Raw genomic sequence first — 27,164 nt, 5'->3', positions numbered from 1 at the left:
AAGCTGAAATGGTGACATGCCAACAACTCTCTTTGGTGTAATTCTATCTACATTTGGGTCCAAAATCGCTAGCCAGTGCATTAACATGCTATTAAAACATGTATTTAACTTAAAAATTGCATTAAGTAGGAACTTTAAAAGGTGTCTATGTAATGGGTTAGAAAACCTTGTTTAAATGCATTAATATAATTAAAAAATATATATACATGAACAACATATGTAAATGAGTTAGATTTTTCCACTTACATTACTTAAATAAGTTTAAAATATGTAAATACATATTAAAAACTCACTTAACGCATTAAAACATGTTATTGCATATAAAAAGTCCATTTAAATTAATGTTGGGACTTATAATTTATTGGAAGTGGGTTCACATAGTCATTTGCATGTGGATATATGCAATATGTAATTAAAAATCCCACTCAAGTGTCTTATGCAATTAAATTAAAAATCTAACCATAGCTTTCAATAAAGTGAAGTGAAATATAGCATTGAAATAAACTATTTTCATTAAAACATAAAAAACTATGGTCAAATCAAGTTAGAAGGCCTTGACATTTAAAAATGGGGGGTCAAAATCCACTAAAGATTTTAAATATAATTTTATATCATGCAATTGCCAATAGAAAGCCCACTTTAATGAGGTCTTTTAATCAAAGCATGCAGTCATCTCGAAAAACCCCACTTTTGCCTTCATACCTTCAGCTAGACAACTTTGATTTGGACCTAACTTAGCTCGTAGCAAGCAAAATTCCAAGGGATATTATTCTAAGGAAAAAACAAGACAAAAACTATTTACAACACATGGAAAAATGAAAAAAAGACATGAAAGTTAGCTAAAAATAAAGGGTTTTTTGTCAAAGAAGAAAAACTCTTACTAGCAAACAATTGGAGATTTAACTCGACAACCAACGTTCAAAATAATGCATCAATATGATCAATATTTGTTGATTGATAGTTCAATCCAATTCTAATTTCATGAAGATGCTTTTCTTACTTGGTGTAATATACGTATTGAAGATGGGGTATGTCCTAATGATGTTTATGAGCATGTACTTACTATTTTCCCTTGGAATGATAATTATTGCCATGATGGTTTTGCAGATCGCCTTGAATCCTAACTAAGGAGAATCGTCTTATTTATAAGACTTAACAATTTTCAAGTACTTTATTACTCAAATTATCTACTACCTACCTTCTAATTATTTGGAGGTATTCAAAGTTTGCCACTGGGTATCAGATAAATCCTAAACTAAAATGTCAAACATGTAAGAGAAGTTTGAAAAAAAAGTGTCCCCCTTGGTAAGACATGACATTTTAGTTTAGTGTTTACACGTTACCCTCCTCGACCACTTTAAGTGTTCTATTGCAATTATATCATTAGTACAAAGGGTCATCACAACCTAGTACATGAAATACTAAGATCTGATGCATAGATTTGATGAAACACTAGCAGCATTTTATAATTATCAACATGTAAGTCAATTGTACATTAAGTATTACATACAAAGTTTGCAATTTTATTCCACACTTTCCCCCTATATATACTCATGGTCTATCTAGTATAATCCCAAAAACCTGAAGTGGATAGTGACAATGGAATAAAACCCATTTCTTAAATTTATGAAGCTCTGAAATTTGAATGGTGAAACCAAATCCACTTATTTTGAAAGGATACAAATGAGAATAAGCAAAGCAACCTGCAATCCACAGGTAGTGCAACTGGCACTCCAAAAGTGATTGAAAAATTGCTCCACCAATTACAACAGTACATTATTCATCCAAGTGATTGTAGCAAGGAGAAAAAAGATTTCACAGAAATTGGGTACATTATAAAGCAGCACAATAGAACCAACCAATTACATAAGCGCACATATTAACTGATATCATACGATGGGCTACTTGAGTTATAGTTGCTGAAGTCTAGCTCTATGTTTTCAAGGGTGCCTTTTTCTCTCTGTCTGAAATTCGAGCAGGACCTGTGGTATGTGACTTGAATCGCCCTCTGCCTCCATCTTCCTCTCTCTCCTGCGTTATCAATTAAATAAGTGTTAGTTGTTGTATGCCACTCATCCACAAAATAATCAATACTCGAGAAAAACAATGATTTCTTTGTATATTACCTATTAGAGTAAATCATCTTCAATTACCATGATTATAAATATCATAAAATGCTGACAATTGTGTGCATTCTTATACATTGAGGTTGCTTCAGCAGTTCCATGATTCTAACGAAAACATTCACTGAACTCAAGAAATAATATGAATGAACCTGTGTAAAAGAAGCAATGCTAACGGAATCTTAAGTTCAATAGAAAGAAAATAATGGCACATTCACAATTAACATAATTATTCATGCTGGGAAACCTTTTTTTCCCCCCCTCAAATCTACAATGCCTGCAGTCACCTGCTGTATTAACTGAACCATTCACAATGCAATAAGCTATTCCCGCTTATGTCCAAACTTATAGTCCATGTCAAAATATTTACAAGCATGTCAACAGGAAACCGCCAAGCAGTGTCAAAATACAATGTGTATAAACCATAGGCAGAAAGATCACTTCTAACAGTATGACGATTTTCACATAAGCCCCCATATTCAATAGTCGGTGCACAGCCATGAACACCACTGTGTATCACAGGGCGTAGAGGATGCAATGTATGCAACACATATCCAAGATAAATTACACGACAAACACAACCATGTTCCCTCCTCCCCCAATATAATGAAATGTTCTTTAGTCAACAACCAAAGCACCTTCAATCATGTGAGAGAGGAGCATCCTCAAACACACAATAAAAACCATAAGGGTGCATTTGGCTTCTCTAGTGATGATTTCAAAACTTGAAAGCTCAATAAAGGGGGTGTCAATAGATTTAGAGGTGCCAACTTTAAATGTAAGCAGAATATAAGAGGGTTGCAAACACATGCATTAATTGATGTTATCTGTAGACATGTTTCCAGCCCTGAGCCCCAGGTTTCGGAAACTGTCCCTGTTTCATAGACTTGGGGATGGCCGGAAACATTTCCAAGCTGTTGTGTCCCAAGAAAGAAAATCAGAAATGTGTCCCCAAAACTTTAGAAATGGTCAAGGGGTTCCCAGTCGGTGCTGATTGTCCTAGGGATTACATAGCCGTTTCCTGTTTGCCTCGTGGACTGCTTGAAGTTTCTGACTTCAAATAAAATTTAATTTAAAAAAAACATTAATAAATGACAATTTTTTGCCCATTCACAGGCCCCACATGTTGGAAGTCATTAAAATAACAAAATATGTTATATTTAACATATGTTGGAAGTTTAGATTTTTTGAAAGTATTAGAAACTTGCCATCCAACTATGACTGAAAATTCAAACTTTTGTTCAACAAACCAGACCTGAAAATGATTGTAATTTAGACTTCAGTTTGATATTCATATTGCAGACCTGGAAATGACTACTGCTGGGTTGAGGAATACTCAGAACGTTTCCACTTTGATAATGCTATGATAGCAGCAATAATCGCTCATAAATACACTGTTGTGCTGATTACTGCTCAGACAAGATGGCTGCTAGCTGCCTGGGGAAAGTTTGGCACAATAAATTCAATTCTTCTCTAAAAACCACGATTGTCTCATTTGATTCATTTGATGTCATCCTTTGTTCCTATACTTAGACTTCAGTATTCTTTGATGATTATTTGATTTGATGTTATGTTCTACGCTGATTTGATGAATGGAATTGATAAAATATGTTTCTATGATGAATGTGACAATGTTTTGTATTTCTAAAATTCATGAATATATATATACTCTGACCAAACAAAAAACCATCCCAGAAACCCATTCCCCCTGTCCTGCGTCCCGGAAACTCAGGTAGCATAGGCCTTAATACAAATTCAATCACATCGAGTTAGGGACCTTAGGCACATGATTGAAAACTGAGAATCACTGTAAATGCATACAGGGACATTCTCACTTACACCAGTTAGTTTAAAGTAAGTAAAAGAAGGGGTTGCCAGAAGAACTAAAAAACACAGTTAGCTTGTTGAGTAAAACAAGGGGCTGCCATAAGAATTCAAAAACACAGTAACTTTTCAAAATACGCAATATGTTTGAGGTCAACACATATTTTGAGCACATTTCATGTTCAATCAGCAGAGATTTTCTCAATCCTTTCACACCCTTTCAGTTATAGTAAAGTATTCAATTTGAGATTTACTATGGATACATTCATGCACAAATTATATTCGTTTTGTTTCTCAAACTTTACTATTTGATGATATACCCAGAAACAAATATGGTGTACCTAGAAGCCCCAAAACTAAACCTGGTAATGGAAACAGATATGGCTAGAAACCAATAGTGTCTTGGGCTCTGGGGGTATAGACCGACATTTGGAAAAGGAAATGTAAGGGAAAACAAATTTTAAAAAATTGAAACCGTAAAAGACTAAAATTCACTATTATTGAGTGAACATGTCATAGTAGAACATTAAAAATTCATCCACAGCAAGGTCCACATTCAATGTTCATTGTCTTATTATGTTAAGATAAATCATAAATAGAGTACCGAGTGATGAATAATTTATAAATAAAAAGTGATGGGAATGTCAGCATGCCTAATAGCATTATAAAAATAAGAAACTAAAAGCAAGTGGTTTAATTGTCTCTTGTTGTCAATAAATTCTATATTGTGGCCGATAGGCAGAATAGTATCCGAACGGGTGTGTGACGATTGAGTCACCCCTTTGGATCATCATTGTAATCATTGTAATGAGTGTAATAACCCCAACAAGTTATAACTTCTTCAAACACCAAAAATCTTTATACTTCAGTGGTTTGACATTTCGTCAAACACTTTGCAAGCAAGCTCTGATACCACTGTAATAATCCTGCTCAATTCCGACCTTAAAATGCTGATTGAAGGCTCGAAAATTTTTGTCAAACACTTTGCATACAAGGGGTCATATGACTGATATAACTTTTCAGATTGCTGTAATGACTCTTGTTTCGATTTGCATCAAAGAGAATGCTTACAAAAAAAACTCCAGATTGTCTAAACAATGACCTAACATGAATGTGCATCTAATTTTGACAATATTCAATACAAATATGAGACTTAACTACTTGCAATATGCAGCTACAGCAACTAGTGGTTATGACAAATACTTTGGATGCAACCTAAGATGGCATTAATGCACTTACAACCAAGTGGCATTAATATAAACACTTAGTATGCAAAATTATAACATTATTTATGCCAAAAAGAGAACTTACAGCCAATTGACATTTTGTCAAACAATTGGCATGCAAACTACTAAGTTGATCATCAAACTCTAGGTTTGCAATATAGATAGTCTAAAAATTACAATGCTCTTTCAATTGCAAAATCCTAGCCTTCCTTTGATACCAATAATGCTAAATGGCAAACAAAGACAAGTACAATATGAAAATAGTGAAGTGCTGAAGCTACATTTTGTACTCAGCTGAAAACCTACATTTCTTAGAAAATATGCCAAATGAGAAGTGAAGAACCTGATTGTAGATGGCTGTAATAATTTTCTACAATGCTGCCCCTTCTGCTTTGCTTTTTTCTGATCTGCTTTTTCCACTTGCTTTTTCCGGATTTTCTTTTTTCGTTTTTGCTTTTTCGGATTGCTTTTTTTCGGACTGCTTTTTTCGGGTCTGCTTTTTCAGCTTGCTTTTTTCGAACTGCCTTTTTTGGCTTGCTTTTTTTGGTTTTGCTTTAAAATGGCTTCCTATAATTTCAGACCTGCTAGAAATGACCTCCAATAATTTCGGCCCTGCTAAAAATGCCTTTTGAAATGCTGAAATGCTGAAAAATGGCCTTAGGCCCAATGATGCCCTAGCTGAAGTATCACCTCCAAATGTGCAACCCTTCGGAAGATATTTCACTTCCTCAGTTATGCAAATCCAAGGGAGTTTTCGTTCCCAAAGATCAACTGACTATCTGAAACCACTTGGCTCCACAATAGACTGCGACTGAATCACAATTTGATGTCAAGAGAGAAATAAACAACTGGATGATCTGAATAAAGCCCGGGGTGCCTATTTATTCTTTTTTCTCCACTTCCTCCAAAAGCTTCTAGAACATTATTTTATTTTATCTATTAAGTGACTTTATAAAATATTTTATAATTCAAGTCACTTTATTAAATTAATTAAATATAAAGTTACCTTTTAATATTTATTTATTTGATAACTTTATAAATAATTAACTTAATACCACTTATTTATTTAATTAAAATAATTAATTAGTCATCCTCATAAAATATTCATTATTTTGGACAACCTAATTAATTAAATTAATTAAATCAAATTGCCTCCAAAATGTGGACATGACAGTCCGCCCTTCCTGAAATTGCTTGTCCCCAAGCAATGGCTGAAAAATAAACCAATCAATCCGCCTGGATCCCAAATGTAGTCATGAACTATACCACTGTTAATTAACATAGGCTCCTGCAATATCCTCTGCAATATAACCAAGAGGAATCCATAATCAAACTGACAATTACAGTTCAACCAAACTCCAAAATCACAATTGCCACAGTCAGAAACCCACGAGACACCAACTCTTAGAAAATTAGAACCCAAGTAAAGTGGACAAATCAAGCTGCCAACACAGTAAATAACATCAACGCATCCCACTGGCCTATACTGATAATTGAATTCAATCTGAAATAACCCAATCAGGCTGGCAGGAAACCGCTCTGATACCACTGTAATAACCCCAACAGGTTATAACTTCTTCAAACACCAAAAATCTTTATACTTCAGTGGTTTGACATTTCGTCAAACACTTTGCAAGCAAGCTCTGATACCACTGTAATAATCTTGCTCAATTCCGACCTTAAAATGCTGATTGAAGGCTCGAAGAATTTTGTCAAACACTTTGCATACAAGGGGTCATATGACTGATATAACTTTTCAGATTGCTACAATGGCTCTTGTTTCGATTTGCATTAAAGGGAATGCTTACAAAAAAAACTCCAGATTGTCTAAACAATGACCTAACATGAATGTGCATCTAATTTTGACAATATTCAATACAAATATGAGACTTAACTACTTGCAATATGCAGCTACAGCAACTAGTGGTTATGACAAATACTTTGGATGCAACCTAAGATGGCATTAATGCACTTACAACCAAGTGGCATTAATATAAACACTTAGTATGCAAAATTATAACATTATTTATGCCAAAAAGAGAACTTACAGCCAATTGACATTTTGTCAAACAATTGGCATGCAAACTACTAAGTTGATCATCAAACTCTAGGTTTGCAATATAGATAGTCTAAAAATTACAATGCTCTTTCAATTGCAAAATCCTAGCCTTCTTTTGATACCAATAATGCCAAATGGAAAACAAAGACAAGTACAATATGAAAATGGTGAAGTGCTGAAGCTATATTTTGTACTCAGCTGAAAACCTACATTTCTCAAAAAATATGCCAAATGAGAAGTGAAGAACCTGATTGTAGATGGCTGTAATAATTTTCTACAATGCTGCCCTTTCTGCTTTGCTTTTTTCCGATCTGCTTTTTCCATTTGCTTTTTCCGAATTTTCTTTTTTCGTTTTTGCTTTTTCGGATTGCTTTTTTTCGGACTGCTTTTTCAACCTACTTTTTTCGGGTCTGCTTTTTCAGCCTGCTTTTTTCGGACTACTTTTTTGGCTTGCTTTTTTTTGATTCTGCTTTAAAACGGCTTCCTATAATTTCGGACCTGCTAGAAATGACTTCCAATAATTTCGGCCCTGCTAAAAATGCCTCCTGAAATGCTGAAAAATGGCCTTAGGCCCAATTATGCCCTAGTTGAAGTATCACCTCCAAATGTGCAACCCTTCAGAAGATATTTCACTTCCTCAGTTATGCAAATCCAAGGGAATTTTCGTTCCCAAAGATCAACTGACTATCTGAAACCACTTGGCTCCACAATAGACTATGTGATTGAATCACAATTTGATGTCAAGAGAGAAATAAACAACTGGATGATCAGAATGAAGCCCGGGGTGCCTATTTATTCTTTTTTCTCCACTTCCTCCAGAAACTTCTAGAACATTATTTTATTTTATCTATTAAGTGACTTTATAAAATATTTTATAATTCAAGTCACTTTATTAAATTAATTAAATATTAAGTTACCTTTTAATATTTATTTATTTGATAACTTTATAAATAATTAACTTAATACCACTTATTTATTTAATTAAAATAATTAATTAGTCATCCTAATAAAATATTCATTATTTTGGACAATCTAATTAATTAAATTTTATAAATCAAATTGCCTCCAAAATGGGGACATGACAATGAGCATAATCATATTGTAAGCATTGAAGTGCATATTGCGTATATGAATAAAGTATTTGTTTTGTGTTATATCTTACTATACTACATGCGATAAGTATCCTTTTACCCTATACGGTAAACATTTGGTGTTGTTGCTAGTCGAACCTAGAACGAAAGAAATGTTATGAAGATTAAGGTCGAATCTTCTTAACAAGGATAGGAATAGATAAAAGATAAGGATGAAATACACACAGAACAAGAAATTTTAATTTTAGAACAACAGGCGGATCGCAGATAGAAGCTTCAGCAGATTGTTGATGGGCACCGAGGAGGCAAAAGAGCATAGATGGAGGGAGTACATTTACCTAGCAAACCGAGGAGTGCCGAGGAATTGCTAGAAGAGACTTGACAGCGATTGAATTTGGTGGAAGAGACAGTGTGGGAGTTCCTTAAGTTGTATATGCCGAAGGTAGAGCATTCGAACAGAAGGGAAGCAACTCGCACGGCTCGAAGTGCCAAAGGAGCACAAGCATGGAGTGAACTTTTCGTTCTTAATACACCCGATGAATAGATACAAACAAAGAATCGAACAACTTCGCTTGAGGAAGATCTTCTTTCACTAGGTAACGCAGTTGTTGGAAGCAAGGCCGCTGTTTGAAGCAGCATGGTTGTGTAGAACAATGCGAGTGCTCAGAACAACACGGGTGCTCAAAACAACGTGGGTACACAGTAGGCAAAACAAAACCAAAAGAAAGTAGCAATGGAAGGACCAAAGAAGAAATTGCTGAAGTTTAATGTAGAGACGAAAGATCTGATTAGACACTGTAGGACGTGTGAAATAATATGGACGACAAACGATGTAATGGAGGAGGATGATTGGGTTCGACAATTTCCAGCGACCCTACAAGGTGTAGCAATGTTTGCAGATGCGGATCCTTAAAAATTGACTACATGGGCAGACATCAAGGAGTTCATGGCAGAGTTTCGACTACTAAGGGACAATAACGAAATCGTAGCAGAAATATACAACATAAAGCAGGGAAAGAACGAAACGGATTCGTGCCTATGCAAGACGACTGAAAGAGTAGGTGGGGAAGATGGAGAGCCAACCAGTTGACGGATTAAAGAAATGATGGTTTGCTGAGGGGGTATGACTGGCTCTGAAGAAGAAAATGAAGATTGTACCTCCAACATTGTATGCAAATGCATATAATCGGGTGATGGATTTGGAGAGTGAACAAAAAAGAAGCAAGAAGAAACACAAATTGTCGGACTCAGACGATTCATCGTCCGAAAGTAGTAGCAGTGATGAAGAATCAAGTGTTGCAGAATGATATGCTACGAATGATGAAAAAATTTAAAAATTTGAAAAAAATCCTGACTCCGTGAAGGGGGAATTGTGGTGTACGAACTCTAAAGAGGAAGGCCACACAAAGGGCTCGTGCCCGAAAAAACAAGTTTGTGATATCTGCTAGATTGCGAAACATTCCCTAAAGGAATGCCCATTTGATATGAAGTCAAAAGGACACAAGAAAGTGTTATTGACGTAGGAAGTGTCCATCAAAACAAACACAAACAACGATGCAATCTCTGGAGGATATCACAACAATAACTGGCGTGGAAGAGGTGGTAATAATAATAACAATAACAACAATGGAGGCCAGAGTCAGATACAATACGACACAAATGGAAGGCCAATGATACGGTGCCGTGCGTGCAATCTCTAGGGCACTTCGCTAGAGATTGTACCACGAAGGAGATGCTGCAACTGTTATGCAGATGGTGTGGTCTACGAGACCATGAAGATTCAAAATGCCTGAAGTATGGGGTAAATTTGTTAAGCATCGTAGCATGTGATGAGAAGATACTAGCCATTACACGTGACCAAGCTAAGAAGGCAAAGTACCCTAATGCAAAGGAAGAAAAGGAGAGGTTGTAGCAAGCACGAACAGAGTTGGAGAGAAAGATGAAAGCAAGAAAGTTGCAAGTAAAAGACATTGTCGATACCTCGAAGAGGAACCTAGTTGAATAAAACATGATAAGTCAGGTAATGCAAATGGAAATTCCTATAAAAATTAAATAACCTTACAATGCCTCAGTTACAAAGATTTTGAATATGACATTGCTTTCGAAAGCAACGGAGGAAGCAGGAAAGGATAGTAGTGGAACAATTGCAGTAGACCCAATGCTACTGGCACTCACGACGAGAAGGCACCCAGCAATAGTCAAGATGGGTATCCTAGGAACTATATTTATAGACAAAATTGTGGACAAAGAGTCAAGTGTAAACGTGTTACCAGAGGATATATGGAAAAAGTTGGGACAACCTACGTTGTGGCCACCTACATTTTAGTTACGGCGGATCAACACAAAATCAAACCGTTGGGAACCTTGATGGCATAGCCAGTAACTATTGGAACGCAACCATTTGTATTATATTTTGTGGTCATTCCACTGAAAAGAAAAGGGTATAACGCTATCCTTGGACGGGGTTGGTGGGTACAAGCAAAAGTGAAACATGACTAGAAATGAAATACCCTATCCATGAAACACGGAGGCCAAAGATTTATAATTCACCTGCACACGCAGATGATAGGTGAGGAAGTAGCGTTGTCAGATTCCAAAGGCGAAGGTGAAGGGGACGACGAAAGGAAGAAGAGAATGGAACCAGACGAAGGAGTATTGAGATCAGGAGGGTCGAATAATGACGACCTAGACTCGGTGAATAGCCTATTCCACTGGCAGATGGAGGATTATGAGCTCTCTCAGAGTTGTAATATGTTAAGGGTTGACGAAGGTGAGAAAGAAGAGGAAAATGAATGTTCGAAAGAATATAGAGAAGCGAAAGAAGGAAAGGCGGTTACGGCTGAAGCTGAGGGGAAGAACATACAATACGAACCCAACAAAAGGAAAGATTCCATCGTACAGTACAGGGAGAATGGACTGTGCAGAAAGAAAACGTTACACCGCACCACGGATTTAGTAGAAGGGTGCCGACAACAAGGAAAACATATTGTATGGTCTGCACAGGAAACAAAGAGGAAAGGCTTAATAAAAAATGCAGTAGTATGGAGTGAAGGTTCTAGAATCAAGAATATAGTTATTGACAGCAAGGAGTGGCAGCCAACCGAATTCATGGTACCAAGTTTAAAGATCACAATCGAGAACAAACTGGGCGATATGGAAACCCTAAGGGAGAGATTGTATAACTTAAATAAACTTGATGGGCAACAATTGCAAGCACAATGGGCCACAGAGGTTATACAGAATAGGCGAAAAGTATAGCATGACAAGCATTTGGACTTGAATAGATTTCAACCAAGCTAGTTAGTTTTGAAGTATAATAGGTGGAATGAAATCGGATTAGGCAAATTTAAAGTTAAATGGGTCGGACCATAAAAGATATGTGAAGTTGTCGATAATGGAGCAATAAAATTATGGACGCTCAACAGGAAGTCGCCGATGCAATGAATGGGTCGAAGGTGAAAGTCTATCATGAAAGAAATAATGCACCTCCGTGGACAAGCAACTGAGAGACAATCTAAAAATAATAGATAAATAATGTATATATGTAAGATAAGTAATTATAATAAATATGTATAAATAAGAAGTCAAAGGGAAAATGAAAAAGTAGAGAGATTATATAACACCATACAACCTTATGAATGCAATGTACAGTGGCAATATTAGAAAAACACCGTATGGACTGCATATAAAGGAGTGTCGTACGTATACAACATCGAAACTAGGAAGAAGTAAGCACTGTACGACCGTACAGATAGGAGGAGAAGCAATACCATAGAAGTGGAGGAAAATCTACCATATGGACAAGGAGAGCACCTACAGGTAGAGGATGGAGATCGTACGGCTTGGGAAAGGCGTGGACGGGAAGTACCCAGGATCATTGTACGGTCCGTACAACAACCATAAACAGGAAGGCAGAGACCATATGACAAAGGAGAGGGCGAAAGGAGGGACACAAATACTGTTCAGCGTCAATAAATCATATGTATTGAGCATAGGAGAAGAATATGACCATATGGCTTTGTGGTTCACTAAGCGTATGACTCACATAACAAACACCATATGGTCATATAGACAAGAAGCCAAGCAAAGTCGTGCAGCTAAAGATTTCGTGCTGCCGTATGGACATCCAATAAATGTAAAACAAAATTGTTTGTACGACACGAAGTTAGGGAGTGTAGAATGACCACCATACGCCGACTTTAGTAGATCGTATGGCCTTGGAAGGGGTTATTAGCAAGTAATATAAAATCTACCGTGCGACCAGTTGAGGTAATCGTATGGCCTAAGGAAGGTATAGCCACCAGAGAGCAGAGGAAAAGCGCCATATGACAATGAGGACTGTTAGGCGACAATAATGTTGTAGATCCCGTACAGACACTGTACAACCATCAAGTCGTTTGAAAAGCACCGTACAATCACAAAGCAAGAAAGTGTAGAAAGGGAGCACATTATGCACTATACGGAGGTAGAGAAAGTGACCAACGCATAGCAAAGGGAAAGAGGAGGCCACCACCATACGATCTGGGAGAAATCGAATGCAAGCAGGGAAAGTAGATCGAATAGACCACTGTAAGGACACAGAAGAAGGGTGATAGGAGATTTTAAAAAAAGAAAAGAAAGGACAACAAATCAAAACAATTCATAATGAATAACATATGATACCGAAGGGAAGGGAAAGACATAAACAAGAAGTAAAACATAAGTGGTTGGCAGAAAGACTATGAGATCAGAAGAAAATCACAAAAATGGTGTGTTCCATGGACTTTTGTGTGGGTTTGAGGGTGCTAATTTGGTCTTGGCCCCCTAGATCCCTAGTCAGTTCAATTATCAGTCGTGGGAAATGTGACTAGTTGATGAGACTTGGAGCTGCTCTAGACATAGAGTGTTTGTTTGCCAGAGGTGGAGAGAGCACTGGAGCAAACCTTTCGAGAGGGGTGATACGCTTTGAGGCACTCGGAATAGGTGTTGGATGTGAGGCTATTTTGGTGGATGCATAGAGAGCTCAGGAGGAGCTTATCATCCAGTTGGAGGCAGTAGAGCGACACTTGGCTTAGTGTACCCAGGAGTTGGAAGTAGAGAATGCGGCATGGGTGGCTATCAAGGTTAGATTGGCTAAGGTGACAGTATTGTGTTACCAGAGGCTATAGATGCAACATGTTTTTGGAGACCAGTTTGGTGCAGGCACGGGAGGAATGTGAATGTGATGTGACGAAAATAGATTTATCTTGTTATAGTTAGTCAGTTAATGTATTCCGTTTTGTTAATCTGTCTCGGATATTTTGTAATTGTCGTCCGGAGACAACTTCCTTTTGGGGGGGGGGGGGGGGGGGGTGATGTTGTCGATAAATTCTATATTGTGGCCGACAGGTAGAATAGTATCTGAAGGGGCGCGTGATGATTGAGTCACCCCTTCGGGAAAGTATATGTACACTGTCCAAAAGGGACTTTGGATCATCATTGTAATGAGCATAATCATATTGTAAACATTGAAGTACATATATGAATAAAATATCTATTTTGTGTTGTATCTTACTATACTACATGCGATAAGTATCCTTTTACCCTGTATGGTAAATGTCTCCCATCTATGCAAAAGCCTCCATCCACATTAATTTACAAGTTCATTAATATTTGTTAGCATATCAATTTTTCTATTGATAAGTAGGAGCTATTTTCCACCTCAAGTCAAATTGTGATATTGCTAGTAGGATTTAACTGTGTAGTTTTTGAGTCAAACTCATTGACCCATATATCATGAGTAGTGATTCACACATGAATCCATCTCTCATGAGAATAAATGGAACACTTAGCACTCATTGGATCTAAGTGTTGCTAAGAGGTGAAGCACCAGGACTTCTCGGGAGGTCACCCATCCCAGTACTACTCCAGCTCAAGTGCGTTTAACTACGGAGTTCCCTCCATGGTTATATCCACTCTGCTTGCAACCCAATTTGCAAAACCTTCACCAAATGTTGTGCCTTATGAACCATTCATTAGAAAGCCCCTTAAGCTCATCAATTGATAAATAGGAGATATTTTCCATGGCAAGTCAAATTGTGATATTGCTATCAAGAAATAACTGTGTAGTTTTTGAGTCAAACTCATCACCTATATCCAATGAGTGCTAAGTGTTCCATTTATTCTCATGAGAGATGGATTCATGTGTGAATCACTACTCAAGATATATGGGTCAATGAGTTTGACTCAAAAACTACAAACTTAAATCTTGATAGCAATATCGCAATTTGACTTCTTGTGGAAAATATCTCCTACTTATCAATTGATGAGCTGAAGGGGCTTTATAATGAATGGTTCATAAGGCACAATACTTGGTGAAGGTTTTGCAAATGGGGTTGCAAGCAGAGTGGGTTTAACCATGGAGGGAACTCCATATTTAAGTGCGCTCGAGCTGGAGTAGTATTGGGATGGGTGACCTTTTGGGAAGTCCCGATGCTTCATCTCTGTGAGCATCACCTAAATCCAGTGAGTGGTAAGTGTTTCATTTATTCTCATGAGAGATGGATTCATGAGTGAATCAGTACTCATGATAAATGGGTCAATGAGTTTGACTCAAAAACTACACATGTAATCTTGATAGCAATATCACAAATTTTCTATTACCAAATAACACAAAATGGAAAGCATGTATGTTTAATCCATTCTTCACATTGTGAGGGAATGGTCACCAAGATCGAACTAAATTTAAAACAATGCACAATATACATGATTTCAAGGAAGTTTTACATTGTGTAATACGTAATAAAGTGATGTTGTAATCAACATTAGTTAAGGTTGGGTTGGGTAGTTAGGATGTGTCTATTGGTTGGGAGAACCGACTAATATATAAGACTCTTGGAATATGAACATTGTACTCATGATGTTTTGGTATGAATAAAGTAAATCATTTCCTCGCCATCTTGGTATTGTGACAATAGGGTATGTTCTATGTTGTTTCTTTGTATGCATCTTATTATTCGGTGAACTTGGGTAATATTTCCATTCTACAAACTGAATGTAATTATCTAATAACTATGGGTTTTCCCAGGATGCAGCATTGGACTTCCTACAGCCATAGCTTACAGCCAGACTTTCAAATTAACAAGAATACACACTACAAGCACAACTAAACACAAATCCCTACTAATTAAAGCAAAGACTAGTAGTTGGACATAAACAAATGTAAAACAATTAAGTGAATAGTACCAAAAAGATGGTGATAATTGGCTAAATCTGAGACCAATATTCTGCATCAATTAAATTGAATAAATATGAGCAAATTAATGGATGGTTGCAGAAAGAAGGTTACTGTGAACAAAATTTGAGCAGACTGGAAAGAAAGAAAGAACACAGATCCAGAAAAGATTATTGTGAAGGAAAATATTGATGAAAATGCAATGAGAAATTTGTGGAGGAGACTAAATGAAGGTTTGGGAAGAGTTCATGCATAGATAAAGAAGCTTATTCAGTATTTAATGGGGTTTATTGCAGATTTGCAAAAGTATATGCAGATCTAAAAGGAAGATATATGGAAGTGATTGCATCATACTTTGTGAAAAGCATTATATCTAATCTTTAATAAAAGCAAATTTATTTAGCATATTTACTAAAGAAGTTAGAATTATAATTATGGGACCTTGTAGCTTGAAAAAATTTGCAAAATTTTCATGAAAATTTTATGTTCACGAAAATAAGAATGATCATGTAGTGAGAAATTCAGCACAAACTAATTAATAAGCATCAGCTCTATTTGAGGCCTGTTTCAGGCCCAAAAAACCCTCATCTTAGCTCATGTTATATTTTCCATGCATGGTGGTTTCAAAGATGGAAAGACAATGAATGCATACATCAATTGTGTGCCTACCAAATCACCCATAAATTGTGACCATCAGGCTGGAATCTCCCAGGTACACACAACCTATTCCAAATGAATCCAAATCACCTTTGAATTGCCACCACCAGGCTGGAATCTCACAGGTACAGACATAACCAATTTCAAACGAATCAGCCCCTCAAAAATGCCCTGGCAAATTCCGCCAGTATTTATAACTTCACTTAACAGTTTATCCCTAATTGAATTTTAGCTGGCGAGCCTAGGTTTTCTGTTGAGTTGGTAAAACTGTGCATGGAACTTATTAGTTTCTTAAGGCTGTATTTTTTCTGTATACTATGTACAGACAGTGTTCATTTTAAGTGATACCTTTACCTGCTACTCAGAAATCCTGCCATGTCTAGGATGGACTTCTATGATATCCCGATTCCCAACTATATTCAATCTCAATGAACTCATGGGCTTGGGATTCCTTTTGCACATTATTACTGTATAGGCCTTCTGGACATAATGTGTCTTAAGATTTCTGATTAACAATAGGAAAACAGGGCAATTCACATTAATTTCATTACAACATGATATACCTAAAATTAAACATAAGTCAAAGACAGAAATGCATATCAACATTTGATTTGGCAAACACACTCAATTTGACTATTAAATTGAATTCTCATCTCCACCACTCTTCTTACCTTTTTCTTTACTATCTGGACCACATCCTCATCATGAAGTGTATGAGACATACCACAACGTTGTGGATAATGTTTTGCACTTGTTCCCCATATAAGTACATACTTAACATCCTTCAGCAAACTCTTGTGTATGTGGTTACAGAGATCTTCCACTGTGCAACCACCTCTGTCCTGCTCAGAAAAAAAAAGGGAACAGGAGATGACATGACAAACACAAATTCTAGACACACATGGTACATTTATGAATCAGCCAAAAAAAAAAAAAAATGTGACTAATACACTACAGTTTACCAGCGAAAGGACAAAAGGCTCAGAAAAATCAGGTTGTTGTCCTTGGGGCTTCGTATAGACCCTAACAAGACCCATTTCATCCCACATTTTTGCAAGTAAACGATCAAGGTTCAGCTGCAAAAAGATTAATGAATCGAATAACAGAAAACAAGCAATTGATAAAAAATATTGCAAAACATAATACCCAATAAATAACAATACGTATCAGAAAAGGATGATGCCAAATACCTTCAAATTGCAACTAATAACAATTGAGTTTGGTTGCCGGGATAACCTATCAACATCATCAATCCCAACAACATCAATCTTATTATAGACATAAATGCACTTGATGTATTTCCGGTTTCCTTCAATGACATCAATAAGATCATCAACAGTGGCATCCTCTCTGAACAAGACCTGCAAACATACATCATAAAATCATGTTTATTCATAATGCAGACAAGCACTTTTAAACCTTAAAGCCTGTGTCAATTAAAGACTGGACCAAAGACATTATGCACAATTTGACGTGTAAAAACCGAAACAGACCATCAAGAGTAGCACACTCTGAACAAGACCTACAATCATTTGTCATAAAATCATGTTTGTTCTTAATGTGGTTCAGTTAAATGCTGACAAGCACTTGCGCACTCAAAATCTTTGATGATTAAATAGTATGTTTGAAATATGATATGCACTTCAGTTCGCTCAGAGGAACCAAATATATATAAGAAAAAAACCATGAACTACTATAACTAATATATGAAACTTGCTCTAATAATCGACAGAAACCCATTAAGCAAATGAGAGAGAAATACATATTGATTGAATCGAGGCAAATATTTTCAAGACTCATAATTGTTAGAAATTAGTTCTTAACATAGGATATTGAATAATAACTAATAATGTAAGTGACTATATAGTAACTGCTTCAATTGGTAAAGATGAATTACTAATTTATTAGTTAGTTGTGAGGTGTTTATGGATAGTTAATAGATTGGATGGCTATGTAAAGCCATGGAATGTAATAATATGGTGTTGAAGATGAATGACTGGATTAATGTGTTGAGCCATTTCGCTGTCCTCATTTTCAGTATTAGAAAAGGTTTTTTAGATCTCAATGTTTGTGTTCCATTCATTTGTCTTTCCTTCTCCAAAGTTGTGCATGCAACAAACAAGCACTGTGGACTATGCACAGTAATCATTGATATCCATCAACCATTCTTGCATCTTGTCAACACAAGTGCAGTGCAGAACACATGCAAATTTCAGAAAATTCATCATCCATCTCCATTTGGTTTCATTCCTCCATCTATCCTAGTCACTCTTCTCACTATTTTCCCTCCGTTTTTCTTATATGTATATTAAAAAACATAAGTAAAAAAAAATATTGCATACTGCATTTTCTGGTTGATGCCTGATAAAAGCCTCTGCAAACCTTTAATATTCAGTTTAGTCTTACCATCCATATTCATTTATTCATTTGGAAATTCAATACATTTCTTGGACATTGTTATAGAGCTTGCCAAGATTATGAGGTCTCCATGGTGAAAGCTTTTAGTAGCACTGAGTAGGAGATTGATCAAGGTTACTAAGGATTGAAAGCCAAGGCATTATTAGGCTACGCAGAGAAAGATTTTCTGCAGTTGGAGTGGCTACCATTTCTTGGCAGATGTGTGCCATTATTCTTTACATGTTCTAAGGATAATTTCTCCCTTCAAATGGCATATGGTGTATCTCACAAATTACGTGCCAGGAAGAATATAAGTGGATCTGCTATCTCAGATCTCATTATGAGAACGAGGAACTGACAAAATGAAAGGTGAACGTGGAAACAATGATTGATCCAACAAGGTGTGAAAGGCACTAAATATCTGAAGTTAATAATACAGATTGATAAAGCAATCTATGTGTAGTTTTGGTCGCCTAACTATTATTTGATTTTTCAATTAAGCACTCAACTAAGTTTCTATCAATCCATTGTATAGAGGCATCAATACAAAATCAAACACTAGCTAAGTGAGATGGAAATAAAAAAATTATACATCAATACAAAGTCAAACACTAGGCTAAGTGAGATGGAAATAAAAAAAAACATCCAACAAAAAAAATCATTGAAAGGGGATAACATAAAAATCCTAATTTAACATTATAGGGGGTGTTGGAAACTAGTGCTTAACATTGGTGATTGAATAATAACCAATAATGTAACTGATTATGTAATAATCACTTTAGTTAGTACAGATTAGTTTAGGTGGTTTTTAGGTGGTTATAGGTACAGATTATTTTAGGTAGTTGTTAGGTGGTTATAGGTAGTTAATTGGTAGAAACAAAGTTGAGAAGTTCATTAAAACATTTATGAAAACTCTTTTGACTCGTGAGTACTCCTGAGTCAAAATACGAAGTGACTTACTTGCCAACAAGTTTTTGAAAAAATTGCGGCAATGCTTTCCTTCTACAGATCACGGGTAAATGAAAAAAAATTTAAGTTTTGTATAAAAACTTGTCCAAAAATCATGTAATATATGTTTTCTTGCTTGCAATCAGAAAATCATGATTTTCATTGGCCCTTGCATGAGGTGCTGCCCTTGCACCACCATGAGGAGCACTACTCCTCAAGCTCATCATGGTCTCCACAGCGAAGTCCTCATTAGTTACTGGAATCTGTTGATTGAGAAACTTAATTACAACAAGTGAGTGACAGTGAATGTGATATAATCCTGAGTGTGCCTACTTAGATAATAACATTGCCAACTTGCCAAAAATATCTTTAGATGAGGCAACTTAAACATATGACATTACTAGTGAGAATGACATTATAACTCATTTAGAGTTGAACTTGTTTTTGGGCTATGGTATCCATCAGGATATAATTTCGATTTATAATATACATTGAAATTAGTTAATATGCTCAACAAATTTAGTAATATGTATGTTATTGAAGAATAATTTTAAAGATTTATGAATTGTTGCCATGATTTCTGTCCCTTATATTTTTCAAGATCGTAGGATTAGAGTTGTGTCAATATTTCACGTATGTGTCTAGTCTAGGCTTCCATTAGGGTTTTTGCTCTCTCATCATTATCCCTAAGTTGCCTAGGTATGATGTAATAGATTCAATTAGTCTAGGTGACTAGGATTTGGGATGGTAAGTTTTTGCATACCCTAGATGAGAGAGAAAGAAAGAATCAAGTTCTATTCATACAAAATCCTAACTCTATGATCAGGTGCTCCATTAAAGACATAACACAAGTAGAATGAAGATATCGCAGACATATATAGAGCAAATATAGTAGGAAAACATCGAGGACTGAAGCTTGAAGACAAAATACAGATTGTGAGAATGGGCTACAAAGAGAATCAGTTGAATTTGAATCCAGGAGAAGCAGATAAATCATCAAAAATGGTGAAAGAAACAGGTCAAAGGTGGCGAAGAACAAAGTTGAAAACGAATCGACGAATCAAAACACGTCTAATCGTCCACATCATCAAGTTAAATAGTCAAGTCACCTTAGACTAAGTCACAACTGTCAGATGAAGACTAAATCGATGGATAATATTTTAAGATGGAATTATAAACTATCTAACAATGCATCTTGTTGACCATTTAATTAAAGAAGATCTACGGAGGTCGTTATGTCATTATTAAAAGATGCATGTTCGTTAATTCATGCGACAAAGCGACTTGATGACATGTGGCTATGGGGCCAAATCCAATTTGCGAGCCGCAAAAGAAGATTGTTAGAACAGATGCCAAATTGGCGTGCTATGATTGGTCAAGTTCTTTGACATGACGAAAGTGGGTCAAACTTATATGATCACCCGATCTTGGAAGATCAACGGTGGGCACTTGCCCACTTCTTGAAGATGCCTGGACTTTAAACAATGCGAGCAATCAACTTGTTGACACATGGATCTGTGGGCCTTCGTTCATTGAAAGTCTTTGCTGTGCAATCATAACAAAGGTAATAAAGGTTTCATCATGATCGTCAGATCGTGTAAGATCAACGATGGAAATTTAAAACAGGCAGTAACTGTTGGAATATGAAATATGCGGTTTGGCACGAAATAGCAAAATATGAAAGATTAAAAAGTTTCTGTAGGATTATGAAATCGCAGGAAGCTGAAAGGTCATGGGGTTTTTTTAGGAATATCATGGATCGTCAGTAGAAGAGATACCAAGTGCTCATATCATGATAATTTTATATTTTATTCTTTTCAATTATATGATTGTTACTCTGCTAGAATTAGAAGAGGATAACAACAAACTATAAATGTACCCTCATTTGATAATGAAATGGTCAGCAATTTTGTCTAACTTTTCCCCTTGCATTTCCAAATGTTGAGCGAGAATTGAAGAGTTAAATGGAATGAAGGATTTGTATGATGTTTGCAATTGGGTAATGGGATGTTCTGATTCCATTTAGGACTACCATGCTTTGGTTTCTTTCATTGTCTCTTTCAGCCGAGCTAACCTTGAATTTTCAGAATAGTTTCTATGGAATGGTAGGACAGATGTATTTGAAGCTGGTGATTTCTTACTAGATTCCATTTTAGTGGAGAATTATCAGTTAAGGTGGATTTCATTTCATCTTTCATATGCATCTCTGCTTTATCTCTAGATTGCATTTGAGTAGAAATAATCTGCACTTAGAAGTAGGAGTAGATGTTAAAAGAACTTTAAGGTAGCTCATGATATCCATTCCATTGGGTGTTATAAGTTGCCCAAATCTATTTATACCTGGGGTATTTGTAGTTATGATCATCCTAGTTTATCCTCATCTGCTCTCAAGTTAAGAGCATACCCCATTTTCCAATGCTCTATTAAAAACACAATTCATTGCATATATTGCATGTAAGGGAGTTGTACCTTACAATTTAGAGGACAGTGATAAAACACATACATTGACCCATTTGTTGGTAACATCCTTTTGTTTCCTCACATTTTGGGCATCTAGAGTCAAGGTAAAGCCAAGTTAGCAAGAGGGACAAATTGTTAACCAACAGTTTTTGGCGACTCTGCTGGGGATTTCAAATCTAAGCCCAATGTTTGGTTTCTCATTCTCAAAAATCTAAATGTGTCTTTCCTAGGGTGAAGACTGGCAACTCTGTACGTAGGACCTACTTTCTTTGGTCTAAGAAGGCCTAGTGTAACTCAATGCCATGCCAAATTCAAAGACTGGGAGAAGGACAAGGCCTAAGCCCACTCTTCAAGAGCTTAATGAAACTACTGACAAGCTGTTGCAGGAGCTTGTACTTCTATATAAAGAAAGCATCTCCAATGCTATCCAAAAAAATATCAGCATGGAAGATGATCATGTTTCTGCCTCTATGTGGAAATGCGTGTGCTCCAGATTCTACAAGCTGAAAACAAGTACATATAGTTGAACATGAAAAACCCTTGGATAGGCTAAGGCCTGAGCCTACTCTTGAGGAACTTTATACAATTAAGGACAAGGTCTTAAAGAAGATCTTGTTAAATTTTGCAGAAAGTCTCAATAAAGGAGATGACCCCAAAGCAAAGAAGCTATGGGATCACCTTTGCAACCTATTCTACAAATTGAAGGATCAGCAAAAAGACAATAGAAAGGGGCTAAAGTTGAAGACAGCATCTACACCTGATTATGAAACTCCCATGGTAATGTCTCCTAACTCTAGTTCTCATATTATTGCAGTCTTTGGTAGACAAGAAGCTATTCCTGATGTTACAAATCAAGGTAACAATATTCCATCAGATTCTTTTGAAAAAGACTCTTTTGATGATCATATGCCTGCACTAGAACATCCCACTTGTGTTCTGCCAATAGCTACAAGTCTGACTCTAGTTGAAGGAAGAAGCAATGAAGTTTAGCCCGAAGAATGGTTGTATCAGCATGAGGAAGAACTTCACGAACCCACTGGTAAGAATCTTATCCTTGATAAAGAGGTAATTGAAGAAAAGAGTCTTGAGACCAACTGTCAATATGAAGAAGAAACAACTCATGCACTTCCTGCAAAAGAAGAAGATGTGACTCCATTGAAGATCAAGAATGGTAAGGAAGAACCTTTTTATGAGACCACTTTACTTGGCATTTTTGATCATCATGATCTTACCTTTGATGGTGAAGAACAAGTCCTAGATGACAAAAAGAAAGTAGAAGACATAGAATGATAAGTTATTTCCTTTTGGTCTTCTCCAATTGAGAAATGCTAACCTGATGGAGAAGGACTAATTGAAAAAGGATTAATGGTGGATGTACTATTTGATAGCTTGCTGAATGTTCATAAATCCTCTGAAGAAGCAGTGAAGTGGAGAGCAGAAATCTTTCACAAAAACTTAGGTATGACAGGTCTAACTATTGAAGATGAATTGTTTTCTACTTCCCCTTCTCGTCTTTATGAACCAAACATTGTCAATCTAAAGTATAAGGTTGTTATTGAAAAAAACATTGACATGTTCAAGGATGTAAAGAAAGAAGAGTCATTTGATAGCCCAAATACAAAACCAAATCAAATTGAAGAAGGGTCATTAATGGTTGAGTTTTCTCCTCCTTTTGTGTTTATTCCTGCTGATTTCATTCCTGAAGATAATGAATGCAATGGAGGATAGGGAGAATGCACATCACTTGTATAGCTGAGGGAGGTTTGGTTCTTGAATGCAACAAAGTAGGTATCCATCAAATAACAAAGCTTATGTAGGAGAGGTTTTTCTCTACCTTGGTTGATGAAGCCCAGTTATGTGGGGGTAATTGAAGTTCCTAATGCCAACCTCTTATCTCCTAATAAGGAGATGCATGGTCATTTTCCTCTTTTGGAAGATTATACAAAAGAGACTATCAAAGAGCTCGAGGAAGATGAGGTGATATATAATGAAGCATGGTTGTTTGGATTTGAGTGGGCATCCAATCAGAGTTGGAATTGTCATGCTTTTGCTGCTGCTACAAGTAACGATCCTACTTAGAGATCAAAATCAATTGTGGAGGAGGGGATCCTACTTCAGTCAATTAGTAAGTGGTTTCACTTGAATATCTTTTGCTGCTGGTTCTCAAGGTGAGATTCATCTCACCTTTGTAAATATGATAGGTTAGGTGTGTGTTTAGTGTAGTTGTCTTTTCTTGCTTTCTTGCTTTCTGTGTGTTTGCTTTTTGTTTGGGTTGGCTGCCCTGTTTCTCCACCACCCAAATACATAACATCTCCCTGTGCTATTTAAGACTCTCTACAACCCAATGGACTAGGCATTGATCTTTGCTATTTGGTTTTTTCTGTAATAAAGAAAGCAGGTGGCTTCTTGCTGTGTGTGTTTTTGCCGAGCTTTTGTGAAACTAGAGATTGCTAGGTTCCTGCATAGGCACTAACATGCTTAGTTCCCCAATTAGAGCCAGTTGTTGCTATGATTTCTGTCCCCTATATTTTTCAAGATCATAGGATTAGGGTTGTGTCAATATTTCACGTATGTGTTTGGTCCAAGCTTCCATTAGGGTTTTTCCTCTCTCATCTTTATCCCTAAGTTGCCTAGGTGGGAATACAAGAATAATGTAATAGATTCAATCAATCTAGGTGACTAGGATTTAGGGTGGTAAGTTTATGCATACCCTAGATGAGAGAGAGAAAGAAATAATCAAGTTCTATTCATAAAAAATCCTAACTCTATGATCAAGTGCTCCATTAAAGACGTAACACAGGTAGAATGAAGATATCATAGACATATACATAGCAAATATGGTAGAAAAACGTTGAAGACTGAAGCTTGAAGACAATACAAATCGTGATAATGGGCTACAAAGAGAATCAGTTGAGTTCGAATGCAGGAGTAGTAGATAAATCATTAGAAATGGTTATAAGCCAAGAAATGGTGAAAGAACCAAGTCAAAGGTGGCGAAGACCAAAGTTGAAATCGAATCAATGAATCAAAACACGTCTGATCGTCCACATCATCAAGTTGAATAGTCGTCACCTTGGAATAAGTCACGACCATCAGATGAAGACTAAATCGACGGATAATATTTTAAGATGGAATTATAAACTATCTAAAAATGTATCTCGTTGACCGTTAGATCAAGGAAGATCTACGGAGGTTGTTATAGAAAGATGCATGTTTGTTAATTCAGAACATTGTCAGAATGGATGCCAAATTGGTGTACTACGATTGCTAAGGTTCTCTGACATGATGAAAGTGGGTCAACCTTACATGATCGTCTGATCTTGGAAGATCAATGGTGGGCACTTGCCCGCTTTTTGAAGATGCTCGGACTTTAAAAAATAAGGGCAAGCGACTTGTTGACACATGGATTTGTGGGCCCTCGTTCATTGAAAGTCTTTGTTGTGCACTCATAACAAAGGTAATAAAGTTTTCATCATAATCGTCAGATCGTGTAAGATCAACGATGGAAATTTAAAATTGGCAGTAACCGTTGGAATATGAAATATGCAGTTTGGCACGAAATAGCAAAATACGAAAGATTAAAAGGTTTCTGCAGGATTTGTGAAATCGCAGGAAGCTAAAAGGTCATGGGGTGTTTTCAAGAATATCATGGATCGTTAGTAGAAGAGATACCAAGTGCTCATATCATGATAATTTTATATTTTATTCTTTTTAATTATATGACTGTTGCTCTGTCAGAATTAGAAGAGGATAACAACAAACTATAAATGTAACCTCATTTGATAATGAAATGGTTGACAATTTTGTCTAACTTTTCCCCCTGCATTTCTAGATGTTGAGTGAAAATCAAAGAGTTAAATGGAATGAAAGATTTGTAAGATGTTTGTAGTTGGGTAATGTGATGTTCTGATTCCATTTAGGACTAGCATGCTTTGGTTTCTTTCATTGTCTCTTTCAGCCAAGTTAACCTTGAATTTTCATAATAGTTTCTATGGGATAGTAGGACAGATGTATTTGAAGTTGGTGATTTCTTACTCGATTCCATTTTAGTGGAGAATTATCAGTTAAGGTGGATTCCATTTCATCTTTCATATGCATCTCTGCTTTATCTCTAGATTGCATTTGAGTAGAAATAATCTGCACTTAGAAGTAGGAGTAGATGTTAGAAGAACTTTAAGGTAGCTCATAACATCCATTCCATTGGGTGTTATAAGTTGCCCAAATCTATTTATGTCTAGGGTGTTTGTAGTTATGAACATCTTAGTTTATCCTCTTCTGCTCTCAAGTTAAGAGCATACCCCATTTTCCAATGATCTATTAAAAACACAATTTATTGCATATACGAGAGCTGTACCTTACGATTCAGAGAGCAGTGATATAACACATAGATTGACCCATTTGTTGATAACATCCTTTTGTTTCCTCACATTTTGGGCATCTAGAGTCAAAGTAAAGCTAAGTTAGCAAGAGGGACAAATTGTTAACAACCATGAATATAAAAATGTTCAATAAAAATGCCAACACATTGTTGAGAACCAAATCTTTACATTTTTTGAGCCTACCAAGTTATTGTCAGGCATGAGTTTTTAACCACTGGTTGAATAGCTATATAAGGCCATTGGATGTAAAATGTAATGTTGAAGATTTTTTTTGAAATTATGCGTTAATGTATCTCCCATTTCGTAATAAGTTATGAAATTGGGGCAATTACTTGCAAAGATCACTCACAAGAGACTTCTTTCCTCGAAGTCTCAATTACAACTAACAATGATGATCTATGATGCCACTTATAAATGTTTATGTTATACAATGAATACAATATATATGACAATATTGCTGCTATCTCAAATTCGACAATCAAATGAATGGAATGTGATTAGGTCTACATAGCAATAATGATAAGACTATATTGGTAATATGTATGATCTACAAACAATATGTGGATTGTATGTTAGACCATTTATGTATTTGATATGATTTTACAGGCTGGGATATTCCAATCTGCAGATATATAGGGATCTCTGCTCTTCCTGGTTTATTGATGTGAGTTATGCAATGAACCTCTTTCTGATGATAGCAATAAAATTGTATAGTGTCATGCCTGATATGTTGGTATAACTGTGCAACTAGGGTAGGTATTGTTGGTAGTGGCCCATCATCCCTCCCGGGGTTCGCGACATGGCTTAA

The 27,164-nt window shown here is 36.2% G+C and overlaps 1 protein-coding gene across 1 annotated transcript in view; it reads right to left on the bottom strand.

The window, feature by feature from the left end:
- Positions 1 to 1,600: 1,600 nt before the first annotated feature.
- LOC149541220 (developmentally-regulated G protein 1) overlaps positions 1,601 to 27,164 on the bottom strand; it is a 192,322-nt gene continuing 166,758 nt past the window's right edge. Inside the window, exons 9-12 of the mRNA XM_089802231.1 lie at positions 17,363 to 17,533; positions 17,135 to 17,248; positions 16,844 to 17,014; positions 1,601 to 2,031 (exon numbers count right to left, since the gene is read on the bottom strand). Coding sequence (XP_089658357.1) covers positions 1,933 to 2,031; positions 16,844 to 17,014; positions 17,135 to 17,248; positions 17,363 to 17,533 — 555 coding nt within the window. The 3' untranslated portion in view covers positions 1,601 to 1,932. The remainder of the gene's footprint in view (positions 2,032 to 16,843; positions 17,015 to 17,134; positions 17,249 to 17,362; positions 17,534 to 27,164) is intronic.

Source organism: Cupressus sempervirens, chromosome 9, assembly GCF_028749045.1.
Source record: "Cupressus sempervirens isolate cs-2001-9-10 chromosome 9, ASM2874904v1, whole genome shotgun sequence".
Lineage (NCBI taxonomy): Eukaryota > Viridiplantae > Streptophyta > Pinopsida > Cupressales > Cupressaceae > Cupressus > Cupressus sempervirens.
The sequence above is the reverse complement of the archived record's forward strand: the minus strand, read 5'-3'. Positions and strand labels throughout refer to the sequence as shown.